This window comes from Lynx canadensis, chromosome E3 (genome assembly GCF_007474595.2).
Source record: "Lynx canadensis isolate LIC74 chromosome E3, mLynCan4.pri.v2, whole genome shotgun sequence".
Lineage (NCBI taxonomy): Eukaryota > Metazoa > Chordata > Mammalia > Carnivora > Felidae > Lynx > Lynx canadensis.
The window spans coordinates 19,932,095-19,951,935 of record NC_044318.1 but is presented as its reverse complement, the minus strand read 5'-3'; the positions used below and the strand labels follow the sequence as shown (position 1 = coordinate 19,951,935).

The 19,841-nt window shown below is 50.4% G+C and overlaps 1 protein-coding gene across 4 annotated transcripts in view; it reads left to right on the top strand.

The window, feature by feature from the left end:
* The window catches only part of ARHGAP17 (Rho GTPase activating protein 17), an 88,798-nt gene extending 73,496 nt beyond the window's left edge, over window positions 1-15,302 (top strand). For all 4 annotated transcript variants that reach the window (XM_030300692.1, XM_030300695.1, XM_030300691.1 and 1 more), the window contains 3 exons: window positions 929-1,098; window positions 6,646-7,278; window positions 14,429-15,302. In XM_030300692.1, coding sequence (XP_030156552.1) covers window positions 929-1,098; window positions 6,646-7,278; window positions 14,429-14,559 — 934 coding nt within the window. In that variant the 3' untranslated portion in view covers window positions 14,560-15,302. The remainder of the gene's footprint in view (window positions 1-928; window positions 1,099-6,645; window positions 7,279-14,428) is intronic.
* The last annotated feature ends 4,539 nt before the right edge of the window (window positions 15,303-19,841 follow it).

Below are 19,841 nucleotides of genomic sequence, written 5' to 3'. Positions count from 1 at the left end.
ACTCTCTGCGTCTTCCTGAATTCCTTTTTAGTCCATAATTTGCGCAAGTTCACATTTTGGTGAAAAATAACTGAGGCTCCGTGTTGTCTCGTTAACCGCTGCTCCACACGTCTTTGTTTTGGCTTAAATTTTTTTCTTTGGGAAAAAAGTACTCGCAAACCCTCACATTTTCATGTACCTGTTAGCATTCAACCCATTCAATCAAGGCTTAAATACATTATTTAAGATAATAATCAGAATTCACTGCAGATGGACAAATAGAATGTCAGTCCTCGGTTTGCCTTTGTTTTCTATGCTTTGTAGACATTTTGTGTACACTTGGCTAGTGGCATTCACTGTTTGGTGACCCTGACAAAATGTAGCTGTCAGGTTTAGTGTAAGAGGGTCTGACCCGGGAACTAGCCCGAGTTCCGATCTCTGTCTCCCCTGCTGCTAACCAGCTCCAGACTTTGAGCGATCAAAGGGTTTCTCTTTCCTCAAGTCCAAACTATTGATAATAACCGAGTACTTTGTAATTTACAGCACTAGTATTTTGCCACAGCTTTTGCTTTGTTTTATACACTGTATGTGTCAAAATCTCATTAGTTTGAAGTCCAAAAGCCCTTTTGTGTTTTTCAGTATTGCCCGATCTTAAGTACAGGCAAACTAGAAATTTCTTGTTGGTTGCTATGAAATGGTCTCTATCATGATGTTCAAGGGGCAGAAGAGTGGAAAGACAGTCTGATGCAATGAATCTCATGAAATATTTAGTCCTGTGTGGCCCCAAACAAATACTAGCTTTGTAGACCCAGTGTGAACTGTTTCAAATTCCAGATCACCTCCTTGCCTGTGGAGGTGAGAACTCTGGTTGGGATCTGGTATTTTTAGCTTGCTTATTAGCTATCTAGCTGGGACCATCCGACATCTAACTTGACTTTGCTCCCCTTAGTCCGCCGAAACCCAAGGACTCTGCCCCTGCCCCCGCACCCACCCCGGGGAGAAGCAACAGTCAGATGGCCGCTGGCCCGAACCAGGCCCAGACAGCGGCTGGCTCCCATCAGCTCTCAGTCGGCCCAGGGCACAATTCCGCCGGCCCCAGCCCACACACTCTGCGCCGAGGTAAGTAGCCACCTTTACTCCTTCCCCTTAGGGACGGATGTGCAGACATCCTTGGGTTAGCGTGGGGATTCACTTGCAAGGCTTTCCGACAGATCGTGGCCATGTCTGTTCATAAAAGGGCAAGCAGAAAAATCAGTCATTTTAAGAGCAAAGTCAGTGAAGAGAAATGAAATAACGGAGAGCAGAGAAACAGGCACTGCTGAGTATGTTTAAGGCACAAAGTCCAACAAACGAAGGTTGCTTCTCAGAAGCAGTGCTCCCAGTTTTCCAGGAATCTGGCAGGCCAAGCCCTCCCTCCGTTTCGAAAGCACCACAGCCTCCGTAGTAGCCAAGCTTTATGGGTCTGCAACCCTCAAGATGGTGGTCGGGGCTTTCTGGGTCCTGACACTGACATGTGATCCAAATCGTCCCCACCTATACCCCTGCAAGCCCTCCACCCGGCAGTTAGGGGGACTGTTTGAAAACACAGCGGATTGTGTCATCTCTCGGTTGAAAGGCTCCAGCGGCTTCTGTGTAAACCTCCCCCGTGGGCCCTGTGTGGTCGGGCCTGCCTTTGGGCCCCGCTCTTAACCACTGCTCTCTCTCACCAAGCTGCCAGCAGCGCTGGTCTGCTCTCTGTTCCTCGCCTGCACTGAGCTCATTCCCTCTTTAGAGCATCCACATTCCATGTCTTCTCTTCCGGAACATTCTGACCCACAACATCTTCTCGTGGCTCTTTTGAAATTTTATTGGGATAAGAAGACCTACCGTGAGATCTCCCCTCTTAAACTTCTAAGAGTACTACAGGCACACTGTGGTACGGCAGACCTCTGGAACTTACTCATCTGGTGTAACTGGAACTCTGTGTCTGTTAGTTAGCAGCCCTCCGTTACCCCTTCTGCAGTGCTCTCTCTCCAGCCCTTGGCAGCTGCCATTCCACTCTCCGATTCTGTGGGCTTGACTCTTCTAGATACTTCGTGCAGTCCTGTCTTTCTGTGACCGGCTTATTTCACCCCGGGTAATGTCCTCCAGGTTCATCCATGTTGTTGTGTATGGCAGGATTTCCTTCTTTTTTAAGGCTAAATAATATTCCAGTGTATGTATATCCCACATTTTTGATCCAGTCATCCATCGATGGACATTTAGGCTGTTTCTGTATCTTGACTATTGTGAACAGTGCTGCAGTGAACACAGGAGTGCGAGTATCTTTTTGAGACCCTGACTTCAGTTCTTTTGGCTAAGTACCCAGAGGTGGGTTTGCTGGATCATATGGTAATTCTATTTTTAATATTTTGAGGAGTCTCCTCACTTTTCCATAATGACGGTACCACTTGTATTCCCACCAACAGTGTATAAGGGTTCGATTTTCTCTACATCTTTGCCAGCACTTCTTTTGTGGTTTTTTGGGTTTTTTTGTTTTGTTTTGTTTTGTTTTTTTAATAATAGCCACTCTGACAGATATGAGGTGCCTCATTATGGTTTGGATTTCTGTTTCCCTGATGATGAATTTTATTCTTTTGCCTGTGGATGTCCACTTTTCCCCACACCGTCTGTTGAAGAGACCGTCCTTTCCCCTCTGTGTGTTTTTGGTGTCCTGTCAAAGACCAACTGTCTGTGCGTGGACTTATCTCTGGGCTCTCTGTTCTGTTCCACACGTGGTTCCTTTTTACCACTCAGGTCACAGCTCAGAAATCACCTCCTCCATGAGCCCTCCACAATATACCCCCTCTGAACTGATGACCACTCCCGTCCCTACCAGTCACCAAGTCTTCCTCTGTCATAACACTGTCTTTCTTTCCGGGCATTTTTTTCTTGATCTGAAATTTTTAAATTTGTCTTTTAACTTGTTGCCAGTTTCCCCTAGTACCTCTTAGAAAGCTGGGATCTCACCCGCCCAGGGGGTGGCAGAGGCCTCAGGGACAGCCGGCTTCAGGGGAGTCAGCTACTCTCAGGTGGCCTGGTCAATGCTGGTCATGGGAGGGGCAATTGTGATAAATAATAAAAGGCCTCAGACTCAAAAGTTGAGCTGTAGCTATGCCTAAAGTCACATAGCTGGTTGGATCAAAGGCTGCTAGTTTAACCTTTCCTAACTGAATTCCTACAAATATAAAGTAGAAATTAAAATGCCTTCTTAAGGGGTATATTGTGGGAATGCCCATGAAAGCACCATCTTTATAAAGCGTAACATAAATGTTAGGTGGAATTTTTATAAATTACAGGCAGGGAGGGGCCCCTGGATGGCTTAGTCCATTAAGTGTCTGACTTTGGCTCAGGTCACGATCTCACGGTTCCTGAGTTTGAGCCCCGCATCAGGCTCCTTGCTGACAGCTCAGAGGCTGGAGCCTGTTTCAGATCTGCGTCTCCCTCTCTCTTTTTCTGCCCCTCCCTGGCTCGCGCTCTCTCTCTCTCCAAAAAAACTAAATAAGCATTAAAAAAATTTTTTTTAAATAAAAATAAATTACAGGCAGGGAGGCAAAGTCAGGTATATGCTGCCTGGTCACAGACCCATGTGGTCCTTTTTAAGGTGGTCCTCTCCCCTGAGGATCTTCGTCTGTACCCCAGCTTATCCTGGAGCGTAATTAGGTCTTCTCTTCCTGGATTCTGGGTGTAATCCTGCTTTTGGGTTGAGGCTCTCCTTATTGCCACATTAGGAGTCTTTCCTGCTTCCGTAAACCACAGACCTCCGGCTTCCTCACAGGATTAGTCTGAACCTTCTGCCCCTGCCTCAGCCTCTCCAAACCTTCATAGGTTTGTCCTATGGAAAGTCCACCTTTCTCCCATCTCCCCAGCACCCAGCTCTCCTGCTTCCTCTTCTGATTCCCTCTATACCCTTTCCTGTCTGGAGTGGTCTTTTTTTTTTTTTTTTAATTTATTTAAAGTTTATTTATTGTGAGAGAGAGTGAGAAAGACAGAACAAGTGGGGTTGGGGCAGAGAGAGAGAGGGAAGAGAGAGAATCCCAAGCAGGCTTCACACTGTCAGTGTGGAGTCCAATGCTGGGCTTGAACCCATGAACTGTGAGATCATGACCTGAGCCGAAATCAAGAGTCTGACACTTAACCGGCTGAGCCAGCCAGGCGCCACAGGAACAGTCTTTTACTTGATGTGAATTCATAATTAATATTGCTCAGAACAAAAAACTAGAACTTTTTCTTTTTTAAATGTTTATTTTTGAGAGAGAGCTAGTGGGGGAGGGGCAGAGAGAGGGGGAAACAGGATCCAAACAGGATCTGTGCTGACAGGAGAGAGCCCGATGCGTGGCTCGAACTCACAAGCCTCACAGCTCATGACCTGAGCTGAAGTCGGGCACTTAACCAACTGAGCCACCCAGGCGCCCCAGAACTTTTTTTTTTTAAGTTGTTTATGGTAGCCAGAGTACAGCTAATATTCCAAAGGTTCCTTCCTTTGTCCGCTGGTCAGTTGTTTCTTTGGGAAAAGGTCTTCCAAGGTCTGGGGTCAAAAGTTCTAGGCCAGCAGAGCAAAGGAGACTTTATACCCTTTTCATTCCTTAATTCTGGGCCCTGTGAGCAGACAGCCAGGCTGTGCGGGGAGAAGGAAAGGGATGAAGAGAGTCCAAGGAGTCCACAGAACATGGTTGTGAGGCGGTTCTGCCAGTTGCTAGCTGTGTGAGCTTTTGCAAATACTTGACCTCTCTGAGCCTGTTTTCTCCACCGTGAAATGGGTGTAACAACGTCCATCTTGCAATGTGAGCTTATGAGACTCAACCGAGACAGTTTATGTAAGGGGCCGGCCTTGGTGCTGGTGATGTGTTGGGCAAATGAAACATTTCCTTAATTTCCCTATCCCTTTTTGGGAAGATGAGTAGAATCTCGGTACAATTTGAAAAATACTGAGGAGCGTGGATGGCTCAGTTGGTTAAGTATCTGACTCTCGATTTCAGCTCAAGTCATGATCTCACAGTTCATGGGTTCAAGCCCCAAGTCGGGCTCTGTGCTGATGGTTCAGAGCCTGCTTGGGATTCTCTCTCTCTGTCTCTGTCTCTGTCTCTCTGCCCCTCCCCCACTTGCACTTGTGCACGCGCTCTCTCTCAAAATAAATAAATAAACTTAAAAAAAAAGAAAAATACTAAAGCCTCTCCACCCACCTCTCCCAGCCCAAAACCCGGTCTCCAGACCCACTGTTGGTAGCAAATTCTACTCCCACGGGAGTAGATCTCAGCTGATACTGGGAAGGTAGTGAAGTGCTTCAACTCTCCGCAGATATACCTAAGGCAGTTCGTCCAGATTTATTTATATTTATATCCAGAATATATCTGTTCATTCAAGTGATTCTGGAACTGGTAGAATTTCTGTCATTAAAAAAAAAAATCAAGCCGTCTTGAAGAAACTGGCTTAGGGCAAGGGGCCTAAGAATTTCTGTCATTAAAAAAAAAATCAACCCGTCTTGAAGAAACTGGCTTAGGGCAAGGGGCCATGGTATGTTGTGTAGGCAGATCAGTCATGCTTGGCTGTTGCCCCCTTAGCTGTTCTCGCTTCTCCCCTTTTCTTACTGGGCCATCAGGCCACCAGGGAAGGGGACTGACATGAGGGCAGCTTGGTGAGCTAAGAGCAGTGACTCTGTGTAGGGGGGCGGCCCCTTGACTGAGTTCTTTTTTTACTGGACTTTAAACTTTTTTTTTTAACACTTACTTATTTTTGAGAGAGAGACAGTGGTGGGGAGGGGAGAGAGAGAGAGACTCAGAATCCCAAGCAGGCTCCACACGGTCAGCACAGAGCCTGACACAGGGCTGGAACCCATGAACTATGAGATCACGACCTGAGCGGAAGTCAGAAGCTCAACTGACTCTGCCACCAGGGGCCCCTATTCTTACTGAACTTTTAAAACAACAGGTCATGGGGGGCCTGGCTGGCTCAGAGGAGCAGGCGACTCTTGGTCATGAGTTCAAGCCCCACATCGGGTGTAGAGATTACTAAAAAATCTTAAAAAATGCAAAATAAAACAACAGGTCTTTAAGGGTTTCTGTGTGTGTATGAGGTGCTTTTCTTTCTTTCTTTTTTTTTTTTTAATAGAAACTTATTGTTTGGGAACAGTTTTGGATCTGCAGGGAAGCTGCAGACAGTACTGGTTGCTCCCTTGTACCCGCACCCGCTTTCCCCTGCTGCTGACCTCTTAGGTCCCCGGGGTGCCCTCTCACAGCCGGGCAAGCAGCACCTGCGGCGTCGCTGCTGAACAACTAGCCGCTCCCCCGGCGTTCACTCCCCGCCGCGGGGCCACGGCACCCAGGAGACCGCGTCACACTGTGTCATCTCGTCTCCCGAGTCTCCCCTGGGCCGTGACGGTTTCTGACCTCCCGTGCGTTTCCCTGGCCTTGACCGCATGGGGGAGTGCGGGTCAGGCATTTTGAAGGACGTCCTCCATCTGGCAGCTGGTTTTCTCTTGGTTGGACGGGGCCGAGGGCTTTGGGGGAGGACGACCGCCAAGGCGAAGTGTCCCCCTGACGGCGTCCTTCTGCGGGGGCGCACGGTACCTACGCGGGTTCGCCCGCGGAAGATGGCGTTGGCTCTCGCCGCCGTGCCCTTCTCACTGAAAGGCGTTCTCCTCCTTTGCAGCTGTTAAAAAACCTGCTCCTGCACCCCCGAAACCAGGAAACCCGCCTCCCGGCCACCCCGGGGGCCAGAGTTCTCCGGGACCGTCTCAGCATCCGCCCAGTCTGTCGCCAAAGCCAGCCGCCCGAAGCCCTTCTCCTCCCACTCAGCAGGCGGGCCAGGCCCCGGGCCAGCCGTGCGCCGCCCCGCAGCCCTCGGCGCCCCGGAGGTACTCCAGCAGCCTGCCTCCCATACAAGCCCCCAGCCACCCGCCGCCGCAGCCCCCCACGCAGGCCGCGCCGCCCCCGGGGCACACCAAACCCGGCGGCGGCGGCGGCCAGGGCCCGACCGCCCCCACGGCACCGGCCGGCGAGCAGGGACTGGAGCAGCCACCTCACACCCCTCCCCAGACTCCGACGCCCCCCAGTACTCCGCCTTTAGGAAAACAGAACCCCGGCCCGCCCGCTTCTCAGACCGCGGCGGGGACTAACCCTGAGACTGCGCAGCCACACGCCGGAACCTTACCGAGACCGAGACCAGTACCAAAGCCCAGGAACCGGCCCAGCATGCCTCCGCCCCCACATCCCCCTGGCGCCCACTCCGCAGGGGACGGCACCCTCAGCAACGCAGCTCCCACTGCCTCCAAAATAGTAACGGGTAAGTGAGAAACTGCTCCCCGCCCACGCTCCGTTGTCTCTGTCCCCTTCCATTTAGGCCTGGGTTTACAGCAGGGGACAGCCAGCCTTACGCCGGCCACATCTGGCCCATAGCCAGCCCATTTTCGTAAATGAAGTTTTACTGGGACACAGCGGCTCTAATTTGTCTACATATCGTCTCGGGCCGCTTTTGTGCTAACATAACAGAGTTGTATAGTCAGAGATTATTGGGCTCGCAGAACCTAAAAATATTTAGTGCCTGGCCCTTGAAGTTAGCTGGCCACTGACTTCTAGTTTCATTATGTGTCTAAGACCTCCTACATTGACATTTTTCTAAGTGTAATGACCTAATCCATGTGGAAGGTACTGGACCACACAAGCATGAAATTCATTTCTTCCTCATTAGGATACTTATTTTCCTTCTAAAGGTAAAAATGTTCATAGTGAAGCATTTCAGGTATAACTTTAAAAAACAGGGTCTGTGCCACTTCGGACGCCCCAGGAAGGGAGATCTTGGGGGGGCGATCACATCAGAGTGCGGCCTCCAGGGGCGGGGGAGGGAAAGATTGACATTTTCCCATAATCCCCATGGAAACCTGTTTCCGGTGGTGATGATGGTACAGATTTCAGCAGGCCACCTGACGGAGTGTTTTTATTAAAAAACCCAGTCGAAAACAGTTGAGCATTTATTTAATTGTGATTTCTTTTCAAAATTCCACCCTAAGTGTTCTAATACACTATTTGATTTAAGGGTGAGGTAGATGGGGGTTTTTTAAATGTGTTTTTTTTTTGATGGCCGTTAGGAGCTTTGAATCACAACAGTTTAATTTTCCATTTTCTACGTGGGGCTAGTTTTAGAGACGAGGTGGAATATACCTCTGGGCTGTGCAGCTCTACTGCGTGACTTGTCTGCTGAAAATGAGCCAATGGTGTACCCCAAACTGGGGGTACTCCAGATGATGAGGGTTAACCCACTAGCTTTCTGATAACCTTTTTTCTCCCCCAGGAACATACTGCATAACTTGCACGTATTATAAATGGTTAATAACGTATGATGACACTCCAGCTTTTATTTTTAAAAAACAAAGCCACATTGGTGTGTTTGTTTGTTTGTTTCCCAATAGATGCCCTTCCTAGTGCCCTCACAGGTGGGGAAGGTTCCCAGGACTAAGGTCTGTAACCCCCCCAGCAGCTCGCACCAAGCTCCATACGCTCCTGCTTAGCCGTGTTTTGCAAATGTGCTTTTGACCACGTGCTCAGGAGCAGCTACCGGACCCCCCTGCCGTCCATTCTGTAGCATGTGGACGTTACTTTTGTTCTTACCAAAAGCATTTTGAGCTGCAGTGCTCCAAATTCGAGGTAGCTGTCAGTAGATTGAGAACCCGATTTCAAGCCGCTCACCTAAGATGCTAGGAGTGCCTTCTTTCTTGTTGGTAAGCCTTTTGTAAGTGTCCTGCTCTTCTCAGTGACTTCCCTGTCGTTGATTGGCTCATCACATCCAACCAAAGAGGACTCGGGTGCAGTCAGCACAGAAAATTGTGTTCCTTGTGTCTTGAGCTTTAATTTGTAATTGTATATCTTAAGTGCGAGTTAACTGCATGGAGCTTCTTAATTTGATGTTTGAAATTCTCAGGACCAAACCAAACAAACAAACCGATCTTCTTCCAAAGATCCCACACTAAATTCCTTTGCGTTCTAGCACGCTTACATTTTGCTTTCTTAAACCATACGAGCTTTTCAAAAGGCACCGTTAGCCTCATCTGAGCCGGGTCCACATTTGGACGCCTTAGGGCTCTCGTCATGCGTACCATTGCTCTAATCGGCTGATCTGAGCCTTAAACCCTTGGTGGGCTACTTCGCCAGCGTTCGCAGCCTCGGTCTGAGTAAGACTTTCTGTAGAAGCCAGAAAAGGAAATGAGTGAGGCCTTAAAGGCGTGGAGGAAGGCACGAATATGATTCCACATCCTGACTCCTTATAACCCAGCAGTCTGGGGTTGCCCCACTGGGTATGGAAGTCGTGCACCAGAGTGACATGACTAAACCCTAATTAAGGCTGAGCCTTTTAACCCTTCATGACACCAGCATTTCACCCGCAGATCTTTCCTTTTACGTAGATAGGAAAACTACCAACTGGAATCACGTCTGTTCTTTAAAACCATTCCCACCTCACATGTGTTTATTCCAGAAAACTATCTTATTGATCCGGTACAACACTGTAATGCTCTGTACTTTATCAGATCAGGGAAATTTTATATGAAAGTACTTTGCCTTAAGATATTACCTAAGTATTTAAAAATCTATGTTATGAATTCTCCTAAACTCAAGAAATCCCAGGCCACCACAATTATTTTTGTATTGCGGAAGTAACTTTTAATTGCCTAAAATCTCCTGGACTGCCATTGGGAGCACACAGAAAGCCCCGTTTAGGATTCATGCATCCACTAGTATTGAGCAAGCTGCTATTATGAACCATTCTTGGGTATTTCAAGAAGAAAAACAATGTAACTTCCTTGGAAGGCCATCCTTTATTATGACATTATGTTTTCATGTGGAAAACCGTAGACAGTTTCCTAAAAACAGGTTATTTGCTTAGAGCATTTAATCCTAAAAAGTTGAATTACAGCCTGGGGATTAGGATAAACCCTTGGGGGAGATCGATGCCGCCAAGCAGATCTGACCGCCATCGTCTAGCAGCTCAGCACCAGCACCGGAGAACGGAGGGATTCTGATGTCCTCCGAAGCTCCTCTTTATTGTTACTGTAGAAAGCGCGCAAGCCTTTCAGCTTTGAAAGTAAAAGAGTTTGCATCTTGCTGTTTTTAAAGGAACAGATTTTAGCCAAGAGTGTTCTAATTGAAACATTTTATTAAATAATTTAGATGTATGACCTGCCATATTCAGTAAGAACTCAAATTGGAATATTTAATGGTAAGGAAAAGGCACCTGATTGGCCAAAGCTTTTGTGCTCCTTGATGATCGTTACTCGTGCGCTAACGGCCTGTTACTAACCGGGCACCCTAACCCTGCCTGCTTGCATCCCTACTAACAGTGCATGTACTAAACGATGCTGGCTTCGTTCATGCTTGCTCTCGATCACTCTGAGTACTAAGTGTGTTCACAGACGTGTGTGACAGGCGGTCACAGGGCCGGCCTTGTGCCTTCTCTAATTTCTGTCCTTTTCTGTACCAGGCAGGCTTGAGGTGTAGTAGAAAGACTTTGTGGACTTGGGCCCGAATTCGAAGTTCAGCTCTCTGTGTAACGTCAGGCAAAGGCACAGCCTGGCTGATCAGTTAGAGGGTGACATTTGTGAGAATTTTTGTTGAAGGGATTGAATCAGATAAAATAAGATGTCTTACAGTTCTCAGCATACACTGGGTCCTAAGTGAACGCTAGCGATCTGTGATCATGTTTATCTTGGAAAAAACAGATAATCAGAGTTATGTCCTACACTCATAGGTCAGTGCTTTAAGAATGCATATGCCCAGGGGCACCTGGGTGGCTCCGTAGGTGAAGCGTCCAACTTAGGCTCAGGTCGTGAGCTTGCAGTTTGTGAGTTCGAGCCCCACATCAGGCTTGCTGCGGTCAGCGCAGAGGCCGCTTCAGATCCTCTGTCCCCGTCTCTCTCTGCCCTCCCCGACTTGTGCTCTCTCAAAAAAATAAATAAATAAAAATAAAAATAAAAAAACCCAGCCACAGGAGGGCACCCATATTTAGATTCTAATGCACCATTTGATTTTCCCAATAGCAGTTCTTTTGTGGGTTAAAAAGACAGTGCTCAGGAGTAGAAGATATTTCTTACTATTTCATGATATTTCGTGAGCCTGAGAATACATATCCCCAGGGCTGCCGTCCGCTGTGCGATGGTACGTCCTGTTGCTCTCGGGGCCGCCACTCAAAACTCAGCACTTTGCTGGTTCTCACAGTGTTGTTTTTTTTTTTTAAAAACTAACCTCTTTTTACATCCTGAAAGTAACACATTTTAAAAAATTAACCATAGGTATTAAAGAAAATTTGGAAACTAGAAATGATAAGCCACGCTGCTACAATTGAAGAAGTTCACTACTCATATTGTGGGTTTTTCTCTATTTTTTCTTTCCTAAAAGTCCAGGGTGTGTGTGATCATGGCTTTTGATCCTGCATTTTTCATTTTACCTTACATCATATGCCCCTTCCCATGTTATGATGTTTTTACAACCCATCTTCTCAATGACTGCATGATATGAAGCGGGTTTATTTTTGCTCATAGTTGGACATTTTTAAGTGGCTCCTGCTTCTCTTTGCAGGTTATTTTTAACAAATAGATACCAGAATCATGTCAAGGTGAATATCCTAGTGAGACTTGAGCAGAATCTCTCCTTTGTAAAAATAATAAAAAGTTGATGCAGAGTCTCTGACAGACTGGAAAGTCTCCGACAGCCCTAGCGAGCCGATGCGGGGCAGAAGGGAGTCATTCTCTCAGACAGATGGGTCAGGAGGCGGGATAGGTCACCCCACAGTTGTGTCTGCAAAGTGTAATTCCAAGGCTGTGTTTGGAGTGGCCGGGAGAATACCCTTGGACTGTCTGGAGGGTCAACTGACAACCTAAAGCACGTGTTCACAATTGTTGACGTGATAAACCTTTAGGACCGTATCCTCAATCACAGGGTGCCCGTTCTGGCCCCCCGGGAGCCCACATCCTTGATACAGATACTCAAAACAGGAAGGAACTCACTTAGATTTGTCCAAACCCCACATCAGGGGTGATGTTCTGCCTGAGTGGAAGGAGCGTCCTGGGCATCTCTTTTTGTTTTTTGCTTTTTAATAAGACATCAGTCCTGTGAACTTAGCTCCGAGCTGTATGCTCAAAGACCAGCCCTTCTTAGAACGTATCTAATGAAAAATGATGCCTTATGTAAATTCGCAGCCAAAAAGTTTCAGAGGCGTTTTTTTTTGAAAAAACAGAAAAGAGTTCCTGCGGGAATCTTTCTAAAATAACCTTTTCCTCCTTTTTACTACAGTGAACCAGAGTGTTTAAGACTCACACATTATCTCCTCAGATACCATCTTCTCTGTCAGGACCCTCACCCGAGGACACACAGACTCCTGTCGGGAGGAGGGAAGCGCTGTGTCAGTTAGACCCCACAGTCCAACCGGTGTGGCTCCGATCCTCTGAGGGGTTGAGTCTCTCCGAGTCCCCCTTTCTTACCTCCACGGTGGCATTGCTACTGCCGTGGAGTTATTTCGTGTGGAGGTGTCAGCGAGTGCCGTGATGACGTGTGTGCAACGCTTAGCACCGTATCTGGGAAACGGCACCCTCTCCATGGTGGCAGCCGTTGTGACAAAGAGGAGTCTCCTTCTGGAAGCTGGCTCTGCCCCCGTGCCTCTTTGTTGCATGTAAACGTTACCTGTTGCATGTGAACGGATCTGCTGTCTTCTTTTTAAAAAATGGTTCATGTAAGAGAGAGAAGGGGGGCTGGGAAGTAACGTACCTGCCAACCTCAGGCAAACCAGGCGCAGCAGGCAGGAGGCAGGGGGAACTTCCCTTAGGCTCCCCCACACGTTTTTTCCCTGGGTGTGGAGGTCGTGCGTGCTCATCAAAAATAGAGGAATTCTGGGAAGTACAAATCCAGGAATTCTTTATATGTGATGTAAAAAAAGAAAAAGAAAGGTAGTGAGTTTGTCCTCTGAGAAGGATCTTCGGCCCATCGGTGTTGGTTTGCACATGCACCCACCTGTTAACAAGTAGGAACCTACCCAGTGCATACGGTGCCCGTGCATCACGCACCCCCACCGGGCGTGGCGGCTCGGCAGTCTCTGGTAGACTCTTTGAGCTAAAAAGAGACGCTGGCTGGTTGCACCATCTGTCTGGTCGGGTTAGGACAATGGTAAGGGGATTGAATTTGCAATGCATTTCTGGTACGAGTCTTGTCTCTGAGACACGACTGCTCTGCCTGAGGCAGTAGGAGGGGAGGATTGGGAAGATGGCCGGGCTGGATGACTCTTCACCATCCATCCCTGCAGCTGGCCAGCCGTAAAACTGATGGAGCGTCAGCCATCATCCAGTCACTGTTCTAGGCATCAGGGAGGCACTGAACAAGACAACAAGTACAGGAAAAGCATCTCTTAAGCATAACGGGAAAACTCCCCAGCACACCCACCCCAGCCCGGCAGCGTGAAACCACAGCAGATCCGAACATCTCCCTTCTCTCCTGCACCAGCCCTGACACCTCTCAGCTGGCTCTCACAATTTTCTAGAACACACACCTACTAGAGAGACAAAGGATTCTGTCTTGATGAGGGGCTGTCTCCCCCAGTCAACTGCCGGCTTCATTAAAGCCGTGTCTGGCTTGTCCACTGTTGTGCCCTCACAGGTGGGTGCTCAGTGAGCACTTGTTCCTGAGTGAGCGCATCTGAGACTCCCCGGCCTCACTAGGAGGAGGGCTGTGGTAGGTGACGATGTCTTTTGTGAGTTTAGGAGTGAGGGACCGACGGCTCGAGGATTGTGCGTTGCCCTCTTGCTAACGGAATTCTAGTCAACATAATAAGACAAGAAAAAGGAACTGGAGTATAAGTTAGGAAGACAAGAGAAAATACTTGTGGGATGTTGGCGATCCACCTCAGTGATTGTCAACCAGCGGTTGTTGCCAGGGGACATTTGGAAGTGTCTGGAGACATCTTGGTCACCCTGGGGGAGAGGGGGCCGTTTGCCACGGCATCTAGGGCATCAAGGGCAGGGCTGCTGCCGTGCACCCTGCAGACAGCCCCGCAAGCCAGAACGATCCAGCCCCGAATGTCACTGGTGGGAGGCTGGCGTAGCATTGCTAAGAGGAATAACCCCTCAGCCCCGGAGGAGGGGGCTGTCTCCAGTGAAGCACACCTGTCCCCGCGGCCCAGATGTTGTGAGGGGAGTTCCATTAGTGCGTCAGAGGGCTTGGCGAGAATGAGGTTTCCTCTCCTCGGTCAGAGCGAGCACGCGCTGCAAGGCTGCATCCGAGAGCTGCCCTGGGGTCTTGGAGGCTTGACCCCCGCTCCCAAGGGCTCATGGCGGCTCTAGCACGAGAAGGCGTGTGTGCATGGGCTGACTCGGACTTTCCGGCTCCCCTTCCTCTCGGAGCGCCCCCGGGCGGCTTCGGCATTACCACGCGCTGATCCCGTGTCTCCTGTTTTTGTCCAGACACCAGTTCTAGAGTTTCAGAACCGCTTCGCAGCACCTTTCCTGACACGCATTCAGACTCCGCAAGCAGAGACGTGCCCGGGCGCATTCTATTGGACATAGACAACGACACAGAAAGCACCGCCCTGTGAAGAAAGCCTCCCCCAGCCCGGCCCCCTCCACCCTGGCGCGTGGAGCAGGGGCAGGTGCGCAGTTACCCTTGCAGACCCAACAGCGAAGAGCTTCCGGTGAAGGGAAACGAAGGCCTGACGTGCAGGGCCTCGCCTCCCGCAGCCCGAGGACAAGGTGGGGGCTGACACTTGAAGCCGAATGACCTGTGTCTTGAGGACGCTGGCTTTCTTTACCTGGGAAGGAAATCATGCCCAGAAACATTTCTAAAAGAAGGAAAAACGGAAAAAGACAAAAGAAAACGAAGTAGCTAGAATGGAAGGAGTATGCTCGCCGGGACGTGGGGAGGAAGCTTTGTCGCTGCGCGGTTAGTGCAGGCCGTTCGGAATGAAGAAGCACCGCGTTAACTATTTAATAAAATGCGTTCATTATGCAGATCACCCACTTCCTGCTCCTTGGACTTTGATTCTCACACCTTAGGAGGGAGGTCCCTCTCCTTCAGAATCGCCGCAGAATCATTTTGTATGAAGTATGGTCTGTGCCTCCCCGAGCCCCCGAAAACCACGCGCATCGATGGTGACCGCTGGATCCGTCACCTCAGCAAACTGGATGTGACCTGTGCCTTGCCGGATTGCAGAATGTAGAAAGAAACGTACTGTTCTTTTTTTTTTTTTTAAACAATGTAATTGCTACTTGATAAGGACCGAACAATATTCTAGTTTCATGTTTAATTTGAATTAAATATATTCTGTGGTTTATATGAAAACTTTATCATTCTTAGAAGCAAGACCGTGGACTGTGTGTATGCGTGCGTGTGCGTGCTATCTCTCACCCAAATAGAATTCGGATGAGACGTCAGGGGGTCTGTGACCATAGAAGCCTGAAGGAATGGAGAGCAAAGTCGCGGCAGTGACACCAGCCCCCAGGTGCCCCAGAGACTTCTCGGACTGGCTGTCCCCCAGTGAGTGTTCCATGGTCGGGCTCTTCCTGTGCACTTACCGGTCCTGACTCCCTTCCCTGTCCAGCCAGAGACACAGAACAGTCGGCCCCGCAGACCCAGTGCAGGAGTCCCGAAGCCGCTCTTTTCCGGTGGCGGGAAGGCACTGCCCTCCCAGGGTTGAAAGACTCGGGAGGAGCAGGTGGGGAAATAGAGCAGAGTGGGGCCCACAGGCTGGATGCCTGTTCTGATGACAGCCGCTCCCGGTGGCCCAGACGTGGCGGGCTCCTCAGGGGACTAGGCAGGGACACACGCTGCCAGCGTCGGCTGCCTTGAACCATTCCGTTGGTGGAGTTGGTTGCCAGGCACATCAGCGACCTGTGCCTTGCCCGGAGGACACCGGCCCTGTGTTCTGCTTCAGCAGCACACGCAGTACTGGTGGCACGAAACAGAAGTGAAGCTGTGAAGTTTAACAGCCGTAACTTGCAAAGGGCAATCCCTTTTTCCTCCCAACTCAAAATTCCCTGTGCCCCCAAAGTGCTTCCTACACTTACTAATTATTAACTACATTGAAAATAGGTACCTATTGAAGCGCCTGGGGGCTCAGTCGGCTAAGTGTCTGACTCACGACTCGTGAGCGTCGGGCTCGCTGCTGTCAGCACAGAGGCTGCTTCAGATCCTCTGTTCCCCCCTCTCTCTGCCCCTCCCTTGGTCGCATTCTCTTTCTCTCAAAAATAAACATTGAAAAAAAAAACACATCAAAACTAAGCACTGGACAAACAGAAAATAAGAAAGTATTTTTTAAAAAATAGGTACCTATAAACCCATGTATCTTAAATTTATATTCACTTAAGGCTCACTCTCCCCCATCCCCCCTTTGCTGTAGACCAAGTTCCTTGCAGAAAGCAAGAGGCTCGGTGTCGGTTGCCCATCAGCATCGAGCCCCTTCCCCGGGGAGCCCACTGTCCATAATCCGGCATCTGTGCAGCACCTCGGAGATGCCGCGGAGCCTGAGCTGGCACTCGGGGGGAAGCTGGGACACCGTGCTTGCCGAGGAGATGGCGTTGGTGCCTGGGGACCAGGAAGGTCCACGGTGGACAGTTCTCTCCAGAGCGGCACATGCGTTTTATTATTGCTGGCTCCAAAATACAACACAGACCCTCTTTATTTTAAGAATGTTTTGGTTTTCACTCTCCTTTGTTGGTAATGATCTCCCAACCCCAACAGCTCCAATCTAAAGAAAAATGATGGTTATGCGTGTCAAAGGTGAATACCAAACCAAGGCTACTGCGCATCTTCCTGAATGGGGGAGGACCAGAGTGGGGTGTGGGTGGCTTGGCTTGCATTTGGAGCTGTAACTGCATCATGGTGGAAGCATCTCCAAGGTCCCACAGAGATGTGATTACCCCTGCTGGGAGAGTCGCCACCTTGCCGTCCCCTTCTCTGGCAATAACACCGCCAGAGAGCAGGAGAGGTCTTGTGATTTAAACTCACGGTGGCCATCCTGCTCATCCAGGAAGGTGCTGGTGTCTAGGAAGATGGTGCCGGTCATCTGCCCCTTCAGATGGTTTCCTTCCCTTCTCTACGGAATGCTTTCTCATAGAATGTTCTAGCCCTGTGTGCTCAGGCCTTCTCTTCCTGCTCCCCCGTCCACAGCAACACCAGGGTCATGGCCCTATTCCTGACTGACACACGTTGCATTCAGGACCCATCTGTCCTGTTCTTAATCCAGCATTTGGAGACCACGGGGGGTCAGCGCAGGCCCCCGGCGGCCTGACTCTGCTTGGTCCTACCCTGTGAATCCCCAGGAGTTTAGATGCAGCTGGACCAAGGAAATCCCTGGGGGCTCCACGGATGGACCCTTGTCCCTCTCTTGGGACTGTAGCTCCCAGTGAGTCTCACACATGCTCATAGTTGAAGGTCTGAAGGCGATCCTTCTCTGGCTTCTTTACCTGACGTCTGTTCCCACCGTTTCCCCACCAGCGCCGTGGCCCTGGTGGTCTGCAACCGAACTCGAGAGATTCCACCCTGTCTCACAGACTGTTCTGCCGTCTCTTGGCTCTAGGGCCCCAGGTGACATCAGTGACTCACAGTCTAGAGTCTTACATCCCATTGGGTAGCAGCAGCTCACTGACGGATGTTTCTAAACCAGTGGCCCCCACTGATACCATGGTGGCGGAGCTAGGGACGGGGAAAGATCCGGCACAGCAAAGCCAGAGGCAGAAAGTGGCCTGAGCTACCTCAACTGCCAGCTAAGGGGAGCCAGGCAAAAAGTGGGGTGGTGTCGGGGCACCTCTCCCTGGAAGCCATTTCTGGGGGTGTCTCTGTAGTCCCCTTGCCACCCACAGCCCATCTGTGCCCTGAGGCCATTCTGCACTTCCTGCCCTCAGAGCCACACAATAAATTCCTTTTGTGTTTTTTGCATCAGCTTTCTTGGGTTCGTTTCTGTTACTGACAACCAAATGGCCCCTATTTGATGCACTTCCTAAAAGAAGCTGTCCCCCTCTGCTCACTCAGGGACACAGCTGTACCGACCCCTTGTGGCTCCATGGGCGAACTTTCGTTTCCATACTCCCTGCCAACTCCCCCTTTGCGTCTCCCACGCGTTGACGAGCCATACACAGTCAGTTCTCCATTGCTACGTGACAGACGCCCACAGACTTGGCAACCTAAAACGACACACACGTATCACCTCCCAGCTTCTGTGGGTCAGGAGTCCAGGCACAGCTCAGCGGGGCCTCCACATAGGGTCTCACAGACTGCTGTCAAGGTGCTGGCCAGGGTCAGGGTCTCATCTGGAGGTTCGACTGGGGAGGGATCCACACCTAAGCTCCCTTGTGGTTGTAGGACCACAAGGTCTGAGAGCCCTGGCTTCTTGCTGGCCCACATATGGAGGTCCCCCTCAGCTCTTAGAGGCTGCCCACAGCCCCTCGACTCGTCGGCTTCCCCAGTGTGGCCACTAGTGCATCAGGTCAGCAAAGACAGTCTCCAGGATGCATCTGCTGGCAAGACGGTCTTACGTGATGTGATGTAACCACCGACTGATATCCCGTCACCTCTGCCGTGTTCAACTGGTCAGTAGACGGTTGTGGGTCTGTCCGCCATCAAGGGGAGAGACTATACAAGGGCACGAACACCAGGAGGTGGGGATCGTCGAGGGTCACCTTAGGGTCTACACCACACACATGAGAACGTCATCACAAATGACACATGTGGGGCAACATTCGAACCAAATATTCTTTTGAGAGAACCAAAAAAAAGTCATCAGCGTTCTGTTTTCACCCTCTCCACTTGTATCTGAATGGAGTCTTTATGCACATCAATAAATTACATTTGAACGACCAAAAAATTGTTTGCATGTCAGTTCATGATAGGGACCCCGCATTTGTATGTTCACACAAGGACCCTCAGAATTGAAGCCTGGTCTTCTAGATAATTGCTGGATGTCCTCCAAGTAAATACTGAGGGCTCGCTCTTCCATGTGCTGGCCCAGACCCTGGGGACCCAACCTGAGCCACACAAGCATGGCCCTGGCTGCCGGGGAAACTGGCACACGAACCCGGGACACACAGCAGGGTGCGGAGAGGGAGGAGCCACGGGCAGGTGGAGGCGGGCCCTGCAGACGGAAGGACAGCTGGTGAAGTAGATGCCTCAGAGGCAAGGAGCCAGGCTGAGAGGTGAGGAGGAGCTGGAGCACCAAGGGCCTCGTCCAGTTGTCCAGGGCAGTTGGGAGCCGCTGAGGGAGCCATGGTGGGGGCGAAGGGGGGTGGCAGTCCCCGCGGTTTGTAGTTTAGACCCCTGCGGCTGTGACTGCAGGGAATGGACTAGAGCAGGGGCAAGACTGCTTGGCAGGGGACCCCAGGAGAAGAGCTGATTCGGGCCCAGATTTAGGTGGAGGTGGCGGGAAGGGGGGCCAGCGGACAGAGGAACACATCCTTAGGGAGGCAGAGGTGGCCCCGTTTGCCGACCGACCGTCCCGAAGGTGAGCGCCAATCCAAAGGGCGGCCCTGCAGACCCTTCGTGGTCTGTGATCGAGGTTGTACAGGTGACTGGACTGGCCATTTGGTCCCCTGCACAAGCTCAGACCTCGGGGGCTGAATCTGTGCAGGGCTAGTGGGTATTCCTTCCTGGTCCCCGGGCAGGGGTGGGCAGTCAGGCCGGGGCAGGGCTGCGGCCGGTGGACGTGAGACCAGGAGCCGGATGACATCTGCGTCCTGGAGGCCCTCCACCTGTGCATTCGCCAGGCACTGTGCTAGGTGTCCGTGTGACAGACTTTACCTTTGTGGAACTTTCACTCCAGTTGGGAAGACAGTTAAGGAACCGATGATGACGTGTGATACCTGCTTTGAAGGCACATGCCCTAATGGG